Source organism: Acyrthosiphon pisum, chromosome A3, assembly GCF_005508785.2.
Source record: "Acyrthosiphon pisum isolate AL4f chromosome A3, pea_aphid_22Mar2018_4r6ur, whole genome shotgun sequence".
Taxonomy (NCBI): Eukaryota; Metazoa; Arthropoda; class Insecta; order Hemiptera; family Aphididae; genus Acyrthosiphon; species Acyrthosiphon pisum.
Window position 1 is genome coordinate 1,871,177 of NC_042496.1, and position 15,439 is coordinate 1,886,615.

Sequence of the window (15,439 nt, forward strand, 5' to 3'; positions counted from 1 at the left end):
CCGCCACTGAACGGACACGTTCTCTCAACTCATCCCGAAACAGTTAGAATCTCTGCACTAGCTCCAAGGACGGCCTGGGAGAAAAATTTAGGCCAGGAAAATGTATTACCCAGGCAAAATTTGTATGTCTACGTCAGTTTTTTTTTTTTTTTTTTGGGGGGGGGGGTTATAATTATTTATTTACCTATCTAACCTTTTAGTTTTTATTATATGTTAGAAGACCACAAAAAAACAGTCCATAAATCAGTGTCAACATTTAAGTGTGACTGCCCATAAATATTTTCTAAATTATTATTATATAGAAGTGAAATTATGCATTTGAATAAAGCACAATATTTGTTATTTTTAGAATCCACCTTGCTAACACTACTTGAAGTAAAATGAAAATTCGGATTTTGATCCGACCGAAAAGTCTTTAAGATAAAAAAAAAAATAGAGCATGAAAAAATGTAGAGAGAGACTCACGCTCGTGCAGTGCACGAAGTAGTCACATTCTCACGGACGATCAGACGAAGATCGAAGCATATATGGGTACGCAATAATAATGATGCGTTTATGCGTCACAAAATATATCAATCTTAAATACCTAAGCAATTATTATTGCTATTGCCTATTAATAAAAATTAGTAAGTAGTAATAACTTATTGTATTAACTATTGTATTAAGCGTGTTTGGTTAAATACATAATCACCTAGTCCTCACCGGCACCACAAAATTCTTGGACAGTTTAAAACTCCAAAACAACCAGGTATACCTACTATATTATAATATACTATATTACTATACTATTTAATATTAGGATTTTCTTCTTGTAGTATTGCTTAGAATTAACACTAGTAAGTATATTTATTTAGTATAAAGAAACACTGATTATTTAAAAAAATAATGTCATGCATCCGTCAGGCCAATAGCAAGTTCCAATAGGTCAGGCCACCGGGAACTTCCCGGTATCCCGGTGGGCCAGGCCGTCCCTGACTAGCTCTATGTTTTTCTGTGGCTGAATATGCATGCCCGGTGTGAGGTAGATCAACACACACTACACAAATTGTTAGGTACTGCGTTAAATGAAACGGTACGCATTACAAAAATTAACAGGCTGCTTCGCTGCATAAAGCCAACACCAGTAGACAAACTATATCCTCTAGCAGGAATAGCGCCACCACATATAGGTACGTAGTCAACTGACAAATTGCTAGTAGAATGGACGAAAAAGATCACGGATGAAAAGTACCCGAAGTATAACACACAAGTTGGAGGTTTCCGACTAAAATTAAGAAAGAGCTTCCTAAAATGCACGAATAAATTAGAAGATAATCCACAGACAGCAAGATAAAAATTATGGGATGTTGAGAGCAAGCAAAACATAGTCGAGGAGAAGTTACCACTATAGGACATGACAATAAATGGATGATCTGGATGGCACTAAACCGCTTACGTACATGAGTTGTACGTTCGAGGGAGAACCTAAAAAAATTGGGAATAAGCGAGGGGAAGGAAGACACGAACTGTTTATACGGAGAGTCCCAGACAATGTCGCACCTGCTAAACTACAATGAATGATCAGTAAAATGTGACATAACAGACTTACAAGTCGCAAAGAACAAGGCTATAAAGATGGCAGAATTTTGGAGTGACGAAATTTAAAAACACAATTTTATACGTTACCTTTAGAATACCAACCATTGTCACCATTATTACATTATTTCATATTTTATCAGGGGCGGACTGGCTATTTTTGGCCCGGGTTGCAAAATTAATTAGGGGCCCCTAATTTTTTTTTCAAACCTACCTAAATTAGGAAAGAGCCCTTAGTTTTATAAGTAAATATAAAAAAAAAATTAAGAATAACATGTTGTTTATTTGTAGAGATGTTGAAATATGTTATTTAATTTTATTTTGTATAATACCGTATTATACCAGTATTATACCGTATACCGACTGTGGTAATCGGGGGCCCAGATCATAAATACAAACGGGGGCCCGGGGTGCTACTTGGTGTATAGCACCCTGGGCCAGTCCGCCCCTGTATTTTATGTCATATGCCTACCTGTTTTAATATTTTACCTGTTTACTTTTTGACTAATTAATATTATGTTAGTTTATATGTAATTATGTTTATACATTAATTTTAATTACCATTAAAACGACCTGTCAGTTGTCACCCGGACTAAAAAAAAAACCCATTTAATTGGATACCTAGTAACTAATAAATTCATAACGTGAATGGTGATGGTTTATAGATTATGATGATCGTATATTTCGGGTAAAACAAAAGAACCTATTTTCCAACCTATTATTATGTGTAAGAAATATATACGTTCGATTCAGGGGGGAAATGTCTCAGTCCAGTACCCCTAATATCAGCCGGGGGAGGCACGGGGGGGGGGAAACGTCTAAATACCGTTTATTAAGACTATAATTGAATAATTCCTATTTTAAGGTCTGTGGTACAATATTATAGTACCTATACAACTCATGCGAGTGAGACTCGACAGCTGTGGTTGATTGTAAAAAGTTACGAATAGTAAAACATTTTAAGGTAATGTATTGCATTTCCCCAGACATATTTTTTTTATAAATTTAAATATTATATATTAAATAACAAATAAACAAAATCTTAATTCTTAACTTCTTTTCACATTGTCGTTTTATATATTAAAAATAATCTATAATTTATTTATCACATGAATTACCTATACTTACTATTATGACAACATTTTTAAATTAAGAATATAGTATAATATTTTATTATAATTGAATTTGTGTTGTAAAAAAAATGTTGGCCCCCCCCAGACCTTTGCTCTGGATCCGTGCCTGCGTTTGTATAGGTATGTAGGTACTTTGAAGTTTTTTAAATTTGTTTTTTCGTAATAATTATAATAATAATAATAATGAAATTTATCTTTGTCTAATAATATGTATTATAGTTATGTTGAAATAATAAAATATAAAAGAAACACTGGTTTTGTTGTTGTTTTTTCCGAAATGAAAAAATACACAAATTGTCGTGGTCGTTATTAATACTTATTATTATCATTTAAATTACATCATAAACATACCTCTATAATGAGCAGTCGTCCATTAGCTAGTACATTACTGCATATTTTGTTATTGCACATTCCGTATTTGCTACTACTCACTATTTCAGGCCCCGAGGTTTACCATTCACCAATACGTCCATACCTAATACTATTGACTATAAAATATATTAACGAGATATGAGCAATTTTTAATTTGTAATATTTCACATTTTTACGTACCAATATCTTGCTTGAAAATTAAGACATTGAAAAATCGCCGACGCTTAAGCACAGATAATTTCATCGCTCTAAATGTTCGATAACAACTTAATCTACTATAATATCAAAACTAATAGGACACTATTGAAACTGGCGGATGAAAATTTGTTATGTCGTACGTGTGTGAGAGTAAGACGGATGCAACAAATGGCATGGGCAGCGTCCTCAACAGTAGGAACAGACGTACAGTACATATTATTGTTATATTATAGGTACCTACATAATAATAATATGATATCCAAAGGTTTTATTTTCGTATCAGAATCATTACGAGGGGCTCGAACTTTTTAAAAAAACGTCTGCGATTAAAATGAGAACATAGGTTTTCATTTTTTTTTAAATTTATACCTAGTTTATTATTACTAAATTATGAATTCGTATTTTAATTATATGCTTACTGGTTAGGTTCTACGATGACTGAAATGTTCCATGGGTTTTTTCTACAAGGAAGAGAAAGCACTTTTATGTATAATAGTTACTGATATCCTTATTTATTATGGCACTGAGATTATACTACCTATATATATATTATATTTTATTCAATTCGATCGTTTTAATGATACGGTTGTGATACAACTACAGTACCTACAACGAGTATAGACAGATACATACCTTATAGTTATAGGTACTTCTGGTCAGAGTAACATAATATTATTTTACTTTATATAAAAGTATATACTTATAAATTATAATTATTGTTAATAAAATGTCATCAATAAATTGTTGTTGGTCCGCATGAGTCATGACCATGAAATCACTCAATAACAGGTTATGACCTATTGTAATTATGATAGATTGGTAGACAGGTATGGACGTATGGTAGGCATAGGAAAGTATTGGTTATCGTGAGATGAAAAGGATAAACACAGCTCTTCACGGGTAAATACTATATAGGTACATCTATGTTGTAATAACATGTATACTTACACATTACAAACTCTTGAAATCATCATTCATCAGTAAATATAACCATTAATTATAAATGGATACTATAAGATATTTATAATCAATGACATAACTAAGTAATTTTAGCTTTTAGGCATCGTAATAAAATGTAATTAGTACTTTTGGATTGAATTTACAATTCTTATAAATAAATATTCGACAAAAAATGTATTTATATAAAAAAATCAATTTATTAAATAGCAAATAAATGAAATTATTATCTATAGACATTAATATAATAAATGGCACAAAGTTATATAAATAAAAAAATGTTATTCTGAAGATTCTTCTTCGTCGTCATCAGAATCTAAACTACTCTCAGAGCTTGAAATTTGCAATTTTTCCAATTTAGATTCAATAGTTTTGCTGTTATCATTTTCCGCAAGTTCAGATTTAATTAGCTCTAGGTCTTCCTCTACACTCATTGCCGCTACTTCCAATTCTTCTAAATCCAATTGTAAAAGTCCTTTATTGATTTTATTTTCCTCAAAAAGTTTAACGATAGTATCAAAATGTGTACTATTCAATTGCTGAATCCATATACAATAGTCTTTAATGTACAGTTGGTTCAATACATATCTGGGTTCGCTAGAATTAAATAACTTGTATATATCCAACAAACACGTGAGTAGACAAACACATCCATTTTCAAATACTTTACGTACATCAGAGAGCACTAAAGTGCCTAAATCCCAATGTCTGTACAGAGGAAAACACAAACTTCGTCTGACGCACGACTGAATAGTTTCATCAAACGTTTCGAAACTACGAAACCAAGAAAGTGTAGATGAAAGTTTGTTGATTATCCAAGGTGATTCAGAATTTTCTTCACCCAAGTTTGTTCGAATACAATAACAATACGCATAGATGATATCTACCAGCGAGAGTAAGGCTGATTTTTTATCATCTTTGCTCAATAAGTATTCTTTATTACCGAATGTTTTTAAAACATCTGTATGAGAATCATTTAAGGTACATGTTGTATGGTACCAAAATGGTTTAAAGTTTAATATATCTTTAAGTTCATCAGGTTCAGTCATCAAATCTGCCAAGTAATGATCGTCAGAAAATTCTGAAATTTCTGAAGCAATTTGCAACGATTTTCTTTTTCCAAGATTTAAATTATCGGGATCTTTAATTTCAATAATTTCGAAGAATTCACCAGAAAAATTATTAAATCCGTTTTGAGTTTGATTGGCAAATCCATATTTCATACAACTAATATTGTCGTCTGATACAGGATTTTGTAAAAAGTCACAATCTATAACGCTGTCATCATCATCATGATAATTTTCATTGAGAACTTCAATAGAAGGATTAATTGTTCGAGAATCTTTTTTTGGTGCTAGAAATTTGTTTATGAGATTTAAATCTGGGAAATGTTCCCCTGGATTTACTTTATTTAATGTAAAAGTAAAAACATATGATTCCCAATCATAAGACCCTGATGAAGAATCAGTTTCTTCCACTTCACCAGGTAGATTAAGACGTAAGTAATATGGAGAGGAATGAAATGTGACTTGAGTACCATTAACATCAACTTCTGTTTCGTTGACATTAGCAAATCTAGCTTTGATCTTTATGATTAAATAATCATCGGTTTGATCCAATTCAAAATTAGGAGTTAACATTGTACAAACTGAAAAGTAAAAAATAATTAATTTTAAATTAATATTATATTAGTATTTAATGTTTAATTTATATTCAGGATACATTGAGATAAGTTCACTTAGAAGCTACAAATAAATAGGTTTATATTTTAGGATCATAATAATAATCAAATTAGGTAATCATTATATGTAAGTATAAATTTATTGATTTAAGATGTTACATAGATTCAATATGGGTCTGAATAATTTTTTACATATTCCTTTTGATATTTTAATATAGGTTAAATAAAATAATATTATTATTGTATCTAATAGTTTAATAACAAATAATTATTGCAGGATCATGACGTTATGTTTATAGTTCAATATAAAATTAATTTCTAAAATATACCTAAATATCTAATTGTTACAAACAGAAATTGGAATAGAAAAAAAAAAAAACTATAATTAAAATATTGACTAATATTTTATTTATAAATATTTAGTTTCAAAATACAATAATAATCCAAACTCTGCTCAGAATTATCATCTAATACAATAATTGATTAATTGCTTTAATGACCAACTTAAATCTATGTAGCATTTTGTTGGCATGTTATTTAATCAATTTAAAAGCAGATAAAAGACAAGGTTATGAGTTAAAAATAAACAATGAATAATTTCAAAGTTAAGTTATGGTAAAGAATTAAACAATTAAGTAGTAATAAATATTCATTTTTTTATAGTCACTTACTAAGTACAATAATAGGTTACTTTTACCTTAAGTAATCATGACAACAACTTTAACCAAAACATAAATTTAATTACCTTCTGTGATAATAATTAGATAATTAGATAATTTGAATTAATTATTATTCATGTTTTGTTATATTGAAACTTCATCAACAGGTTGGCAATACCTACTAAATATTTTTGAGAATACTTGATGAATTGTTGTACTTAACCAGTAATTCGGGTAATTTTATGCCAGACAAATAATTTTACATTTTTGTGTAAGTATCATAATTCATAAGCATTCTATAGATCTATAAAAATAAATAATGTAATTTAAGAACTATACCTAATTATTAGTTTTTTATCCCATGCATTTTTATTAAGTAACCGAACATTTTAAATTTTTAAGTTATACAATTAATCAGTAGCTTAATTAATATATTTAATGCTAGAATAATTTAATATAAATAAATTCTATAGATGAACAAAGATAATATATAGATTATGTACCTATCAATTTTATTAGCAAAGCTATTTTATTGATTGGAAGATAGCCATAAATCTGTTTTTTTTAAATTAAAAAATAATTTGAGTCAAATTTGTATAACGACATTGCCCAGTGATCTTATTGATGGACAACATTATTTTCTTTTAAAATTATATAATTTTACAATATATACTTTTAAATGTAAAAATTTTGTCTTATATTCATCATACTTAAATTTTAGGCTGTAAGGAAAATATTTTAACTATAGTAATAAATAAAATTGACAATTGTAATATTTTAAAAGAATTTTGAATGGGATTTCCTGTTATTAATTTTTTATTATTTTTAGCTAGGTTTCCGAATTTTATGTAAACCATGCGGTTAACCTGTCAGCATAATATATCAAATAGTTAAAAATATTCAACTACTCAGTTATATTATATTCTAAGAATCTTACCAAACTATAGACAATGCAATGACACTATATAATTTATAAGTAATTAAAAATTTAAATTTCAATAGCTATATAGGTTTTATTAAACAATTGTATTCCCTATTATTGTAAACAAAAGTTTCACAGCATAACCAATAAGAATATTTAAACTAGAAATTAATAATTCAAATTTTAGAAGCTATAAAAAAATTACTGAACTATGTATTTTTTATTTTTTTTAATTCACTCATCTATCAATACATAACATTGATTTAGTATAACTTTTATTAAGTCAGTTGGTGTACCTACACAATTTAATCTAATCTGTTAAAATACTCACAACTGTTATTATTTGATTGAACAAAACGTGTACTGAATAAATAAAATGCGATTTGGTGTAAATTTGGAATAATACTTAATGATACATTGCATTTATTGTAATCATGTATTTAACTTTACAACTTTAACAACAAACCACAAAATTTCAAATTTTCTAACTACCATCGGCAGCCTGCACATAGGATCGTAGGAAATGGATTGGAAATTTGGAACCTATCATTTTAATATTATCAGCGTGTTTTTGTCTAATCTTTAATCACATGTTTTTGTTATCTATATGTTTGGATTGATTGAGATTTCCAAAGCTAATACGAATCATGATTCATATGCAATTCTTGATTCAACTTACTAAAATACAGAAATTAACTTTTACTGGCGAATTAAATTTAAATAGAACTGAATTATAATACAAATTAAATGTTAGTGTAACAACAACACTTTTAAATTGTGAAATCGTTTATTTTTGAATAATCAAAATATTTTTATAGGTATTTGTATATTTTGTGTTCTCACTAGGAAATTAATTTCCAAAGACGTTGTAACCATTTTTGTAGGCGTGTTGATGTTTTTTTTTTTTATCAATAGAACAAAATATTCTCAGCTATGCAAAATTTGTATTCGGATCTCGGATATTTTTATAACAAATTTGGTTTCGGTCTAAAATTTCACTCTAAAAGTTACTCCTTCTGAAGATTTAGTTTACAAAGTATTCAACCAGTACAATTCATCTCGATGATTCCAAGAATGGAGGTCAAGAAAGGGGCATTTTATGTAAGTGGCTAAATTTTTTCTAAGACACCCAAAACAACATACTCAAGAAGTACTTTTTGACTACATATTTGTTTCGTTTCTTGTGAACTTGTAATATTAACTCATTATTTTGATTTAAATAATACACCATATGGTTATTGTTTGATTTCCTTATGTTATTGTTACTACTGATTTCTTGTATACAGTAACTTATTGACTTGACCCAATTTTAATGTGAATTAGTAAACTTAATTTATCATTTATGCAACTATGGTTTTATTTGAAATATTACAATTTGATTCTACACTTTATATATAGGTAGTTGAGACAATTGAGTAAATTATAGCCATACCTTCTAATAATTACCTACTTAGTTCATTGTTTTGAATGGCACTATAATGTATAGTAAATAGGTTTTTTAATTCATATACAATTTAGAATATTATGTTGCCTAATTGACTATGCATTAACCGTTAAAAGTTATGCTTATTGAAATGTTATTGGTGTAAATGTGTGGAGTATCTGAATATGATAAGTAGAAAGGAATGCGAAAGCTTTCTTCAATTAATATTTTCATATTTTAGCTAGAACTGTATTTCCTCATTAAATTAATTTGTATATTTCAGAGAAAATAACTATGTGATGAACTTATGTTTCACATTGTTACCTTGTGTCTGGTCATATGATGGGATGACGAAAAGGATTTGGCCAGACGACAGAATGGGTGCCGGGGTTTCTTCCAATGAATATCCAAATGTGGAGGTTCAAAATTATCCAGGAGTTATTATAAAGTAAGTATATTTTTTTTCTTTTCATAGTATTTTTGTTCTTTTTTCTTTATTTTAATTTTATATTTACCTATATCTTTAGGGAGAGACGTAAGATGCGTATGTCTGGTTTTGCTACTTTGCGAAAGAAGCTTATTAAGCGTCGTCGGTATTCCAAGGTGTGCAATCATGGTCGTATCATAAGAGAGTTAATATCCGATTGGTCACCAGCTGAAGTTACTGCTTTACTTGAAGAATATGAAGCATTGGCTGCCCTTAAAGACTTGTCTGTACAAGCAGAACTAGCAAGACCTCCAGCTGCTACATTTAAACAAGATTTATCTACTCTATATGACCATAAGTATTGTACAGACGTCGATCTCATTTTTCGTGGTGTTTGTTTCCCAGTACATAGAGCAATACTGTCAGCTCGTTGTCCATATTTCCGTGAATTGCTTTTAGGGTGTCCTGGTTATGGGGCACGTATTTGTTTAGATTTGAGGACGCCTGGTGTGGATATAGACATGTTTTCAGCATTATTACGTTTTTTATACACTGGCGATATAGCTCCAAGAGATGGAGATATAGATTTAGCATTATTGAGGAGACTTGGTGATGAACTTGGTACACCAAATGTGTTAGAAAATGATTTAAGATACCTGTTGGAAACTGGTGACTATGCAGATGCTGCACTTGTGTTTATTCCAGAAGGATATTCAGATCGAAGGCCAGAATCTACTGGATCTGAATATGGTTTTCAACCTAAACTTGAATTGCCTTGTCATAAATCTATTCTTAGTGCTAGGTCGCCATTTTTTAGGAATCTTATTCAACGAAGGACTAAATCTGGTGAAGAACATACTGAAAGAGCTTTACACATTCCTACAAGGTTTGAACAACATTTATCAACAATTATTTGTTTATAATATACTAATTATTTTTCAAATATTTTAGAATAGTACTAGATGAGTCAGTTATTCCAAAACGATACGCAAGAGTACTGTTACATGCAATTTATTTAGATACAGTTGATTTGTCTTTGATACTTAGAGGTTCTGGGTGTGGTTCTTCTGCTGGCAGTTTAAGTGAAGTAAGTATAATGCAATGTTATATATTATGTGCCTAAAAATACTTAAGACTATATTTTGTCTTAGGTTGAAGCTCTAACTAATACAGGACGTGTTAGGCCAAGTCCTTTAGACGAAGCTATGGAATTGTATCAGATTGGTCGTTTCCTAGAATTAGAAATAGTGTCCCAGGGTTGTGAGGATCTTATACTAGAATGGCTTACACTAGAGTCACTTCCAGGAGTGCTTAGGTAATTCTATTTAAATATTATGATGTTGATTTATTAATTTTATCATTTAATAATATTAAAAATTATTCACAGGTGGGGAAGTTTGCCGCACGGGTCAGCATGGGTTCATCGCCAAGCAAAGCATTTTTTACGTGAAGAATTTTCTCAAGTTGCTAATAGTCCTGTTTTGTACCAACTCGACAAAGCTCATCTAATAGACTGTTTAAAGAGTAATTTCTTACAAACAAGTGAACTTGAGGTTTTACAAGCGGTTCTCAAATGGGGTGAACATGAATTGATTAGACGCATGGAAGATAGAGGTATTAAATTTCAAGTGTTCAACTTTATAATTGTTTTATAATTTATTCAATTGATTTTAGAACCAAATTTAGTTAGTCAAACAACACATTCTGTTAGCCGAAAGGGTGTAAAGAAACGAGATTTAAGTGATGTAGAACTTCGTGAAATATTATCTGAGCTCTTACCTTTGGTGCGTATGGATCATGTTATTCCCACAGAACATGAGACTTTGACCCAAGCGATAAGAAGAGGCTTAGTGAGTTCACCACCAAGCCATATGATTGGTAATGATTCGCCAATATTGTCTCATCATATGTCCAGAATCAATGCTTGGATTAGACATCCGTCTGGGCTTTATGTGAGACCTAGGTTATTTATTCCATACTATGATGAAATTAAAGTAAGTTAATCATAGTAGTAAGATTTGCTTTTTTAATTGACAATTTTTGGTATTGCTCATTATTAACAATAAAGAAAGCTATTTGTATTTTGTACTAGACTACATCCTGAACATTTATTATAAATAATAAAGAATAGTAATTAATTTATTAGTATTTAAAAATTTGATGGGACCAAACTTAAAGTTAGGTTAAGGTGGCCAGATTAAATTTTAAGAAATCTGGGACAACAAAATTGAATTGTTCTCATAAAAAATAAGTAATTATGTATATATATTAATATTTATTTATTTTTTCCGGTAACGTGTCGGTTAATCTGGGACGAATGGCTACCCTTGGTTAGGGCTAAGAATCATGGATATATTTATACTTTCGTATGATTTATTTCTGTTTTTGCAATTCAAATTAAAATAAACTAGCTATAAACTATTGTTACCTGAAACCTAATTTGCTTGCTCCCTGAAATGTTCATTATGTTACATTGAGAATTTGAGACTTTTTAAAATGTAAATGAATTCAAATGTTTTTGATGACGAGTAAGATAATTAGATATTTATATTAATATGTTATACTCAATTTGTTGTTTATTTTAACAGAATTTTCCATTTAAAATTGTTATGGATTTTTTGTTTGGTTTAGTCATTATTTGAAGATCAAATGTTAAGAGAGGACGAGGAACTTGTACGCCGAACAAGATATATGCCTGATGGTATACCTGACACTTTGTATATGATAGAAGAAAAACCTACACCATCATCATATGGTCTTTCATCTCTTGATGTCTTAACAGCTTCAATACCAAGTATAATAATAATATATTATTTTAAACTGCTATGTTATTTCTAAAATCATGAATTTGTATTTAGCACCAGATGTGTCAACCATGAATGCTATGGTTAAACGTGACCAGAAACTGAGATCTGCCCCTGGTTGTCAACGAGCAATATCACTGCCTTTATCTAGTCGACAAGAAATCAATCATCAAATAAGATTAAGAGTTGTTCGAGAGTTCAATTTACCAGACCCTGTTGCTTATCTTTTAGAGGTATTATCAATATTTCAATCAAATTTTCGAATTCAACATTTTTTAATACAATATGTTTAATAATTAGAAAGCTGCTAGTTCTGTATGCTACTGTGGTGGAGGTCCTGACGATAAACCAAAAGAAAGTACAAGATCTCGAAGCAGTCGCACAAGAAAAGAAAAACGAAAAGGTTTAGGAACTAGTACTTTACCATCCATGTACGCACAGCAAAAATTAAGAAAACAACATAGACCATATGTTGTAAATGATATGGCGTCATCTTTACGATACACTAATAATATCAGAGTAAGTAATTATGACTTGAACTCTTTTTTTTTTTTACTTATTTTTGGCAATCAAAATTTATTAGTATGAAGATGATGATTTTGATGGCCGAGGAGAGCAAGTAATCATGCCTGACGTTGCAGCCGTATCACTTTCTTTGGACCAATTAAACATATGTCCAATTCTTGGCCCTGAAGTTGAGTTGAGATTAGACTTGGGCGATAGTTCACCCAATCAGTCGCCATATAAAACGCCTCCTCCTCCTAAACATTTCATTTAGATTATACTAAATCTAATTTTATCTGTAAGATTTCTTGTTATAGTTAGTAGAATTAATTTTAGCTTGACTGCAAGCTAATAAATAGGGGAGGGGGAGCAAACAATTTCAAACCAATTGTATTATAGCATTAAGTTTTAAAGAGGAATTGAGAGATACTGTTAACATTATCTTTGATCATAAATAGTATGAGCTATTTTATAATCAATGTAATTTTCTTCATTCGGAGTGCAATACTAATTGTGTAACAGTTGTCCATTTGTTTAACATGGATAACTGTTAGTCAATAATTTGATACTATCTCATTAAGTTTCATATGTATACATTTCATTAGCTGCTGATTCTCAAATTTTATCAAGCTCAAGTATAGTATCATAATAATTTTCTTCTCAAATGTGAGCAGCATAGATTTCAATTGAGTATTATTGCTACTATTATTATTATTACCATTTTTCATTATCATTGTTTATAATTAATAACGTATCAATTATGTTATGTTTAAAAATCAGTTGACTGAAAAAATTAAGTTTCTAACTAATTCTTTTCTTTAATATTTTCATTTCTTCTCATTCGTTTTAATTATTTTTACTATACAACTTTTATTGTGTTCATGTGTTGCATAAATGTGTTTCTTCTGCTTATCTACTGAATTGTAAATTCTATGTTTCTCTTCAGTTAAATCCATAGATTTATTATATTTTATTTTGTACCCGTCGCTAGTGGTACAAAGTCTTCTTTACTGTCGTTAACTAATGTCTATTGTTTTTTTTATGTTTATGTTATATAGTTTTTTTAATAGCCTTTGCGAATCGAATAATTTTTTATCAATTTTTAGTATTCTTCATCTCTTTCAATAATGACCCATGTGTTAGTGTATTGTAAATATATTACTATATGTATTAAGAGTGCGACGCTCGTTCCGTCCGCGTTTATTCTTGCCAGCTGCCTAGTACACAAATTGTTTTAAAATTAATTTTATTCTCTTTAGTTTTTGCACGCAAAGAAAGAGTATTTCATTTAAAGTCCTCGAGAATGATGCAGTAACATCAGCACTGATATATATATATATATTTAAATTTATAATTGAATAGCTAAATTATTTAATAACAATTATTTTTATCCGTTTTTATTCTTTTTCTATATTGTACCTGATTGAAATCCTGAAATTTATATATTTTTGTATATACACAGTTTTAGATTAACATCCCAGTAAGTGGCAATAACACGGTGGCGTATAAATATATGTATCAGTTTTTAATCGATGTATTTTTTTTTTGAAATTGTAAACAAGGTGGTAGTAATTTGGAAAATTATTCCTACAATTAAAGTCACAAGTGTGTGTAAAGGAATCCGAATTAAAAAAAAAAAAAAAAAAAAATGTCGATTAAAAACCAAACTTGTGTTTTGTGACCTGGGCATTCATCCAATACAATAACTGTATCTATATTAAATATATTTCTTGTTAATTTCTATGTCTACGAATAGTGATTTTAAATTTTATTAACCAAGGGTTCAACCCTTATCAATTCTTTGTTCAAAAAATTCAAATACATGTAAATGTGAATCCATTTTATTTCTTCGATTGTCATAGAAAATAATGTTATACACCTGCGCTCAAAACAAATTGACCGTTACATGTAAAGTAATAAATATAAAACAAATAAAAATTGATTTTATCTAATTATGTTTTAATGCTTAGGGACCAAACAACCCGTCTTGTCATTAAAAATCGAAAAATAAAAAAGTACATAACAATTAAACAAAATTAAGTTAAGAATATTAAATTAGCTATATATTATTATATACCTATTAATTTCTGTGTATACCTTAGATATTATTTGATTTTCCTTGCCCGTCTGTGATTCTAGTCTTGTCGTTTTCTATGAAAACCGGCCTCACAATATATTATTATTAGCTTACGATATCTATTGTTAACTTATTCCTTTCACGGGTGTTACCATAGTTGTACAACTATGGTCTGTTATATTATATACAAATGTATGTATTTAACATTACGGTAGCATTTAATTTTTATCATTAATATTATATGGTGTATAATGGAAGAAAACTTTATATTGTTAATAGAACCATCTTGTTTTTTTTATTATTGTACTTAATTTAACTTATTTTAATATGGTATGCATTTTCATTTAATAATAGTTCTAAAATATACGGATGACGATAAACAAATCTTTAGGACTAGGTTAATTTAAAATTGTATATTATATTATACCAATTGAAACAATATCATTATCGTGTACTGTACAAACCTGTTCTGTCGATATTTGATGTTTGTTACAATAAATTTGTTTTTGTGATTAAAATACGTATACAAAAAATATTGTTTAAATGCTGTTTCTTTTTCATATTTTGGCATTCAGTACTAATGAATGGTCAAAATTCACCCTAAACCTCTATGATAACTTAATGGTACATCAATCCCAATTGCAAGTTGTAACACACAAGAAATAAGATAAAATACATATTATATTCCTATCTATGTATTGCTCTTC

At 29.2% G+C, this 15,439-nt stretch overlaps 2 protein-coding genes across 2 annotated transcripts; one reads left to right on the plus strand and one right to left on the minus strand.

Annotated features, from left to right (window-relative positions):
• Positions 1 to 4,411: 4,411 nt before the first annotated feature.
• LOC100161088 (protein SHQ1 homolog) lies at positions 4,412 to 8,044 on the minus strand. Its single transcript, XM_001942850.5, has 2 exons — positions 7,829 to 8,044; positions 4,412 to 5,883 (listed from the first exon to the last, which is right to left on the minus strand). Exon 2 carries the CDS (start codon positions 5,873 to 5,875, stop codon positions 4,517 to 4,519), a length of 1,359 nt encoding a protein of 452 aa, XP_001942885.1. The 5' UTR covers positions 5,876 to 5,883; positions 7,829 to 8,044; the 3' UTR covers positions 4,412 to 4,516.
• A 360-nt stretch (positions 8,045 to 8,404) lies between these two features.
• Positions 8,405 to 15,265, plus strand: LOC100163111 (BTB/POZ domain-containing protein 7). Its single transcript, XM_008187252.3, has 11 exons — positions 8,405 to 8,598; positions 9,204 to 9,368; positions 9,448 to 10,233; positions 10,299 to 10,434; positions 10,499 to 10,662; positions 10,735 to 10,961; positions 11,022 to 11,341; positions 11,979 to 12,141; positions 12,206 to 12,384; positions 12,452 to 12,670; positions 12,735 to 15,265. Exons 2-11 carry the CDS (start codon positions 9,220 to 9,222, stop codon positions 12,927 to 12,929), a joined length of 2,538 nt encoding a protein of 845 aa, XP_008185474.1. The 5' UTR covers positions 8,405 to 8,598; positions 9,204 to 9,219; the 3' UTR covers positions 12,930 to 15,265.
• Positions 15,266 to 15,439: the final 174 nt, after the last annotated feature.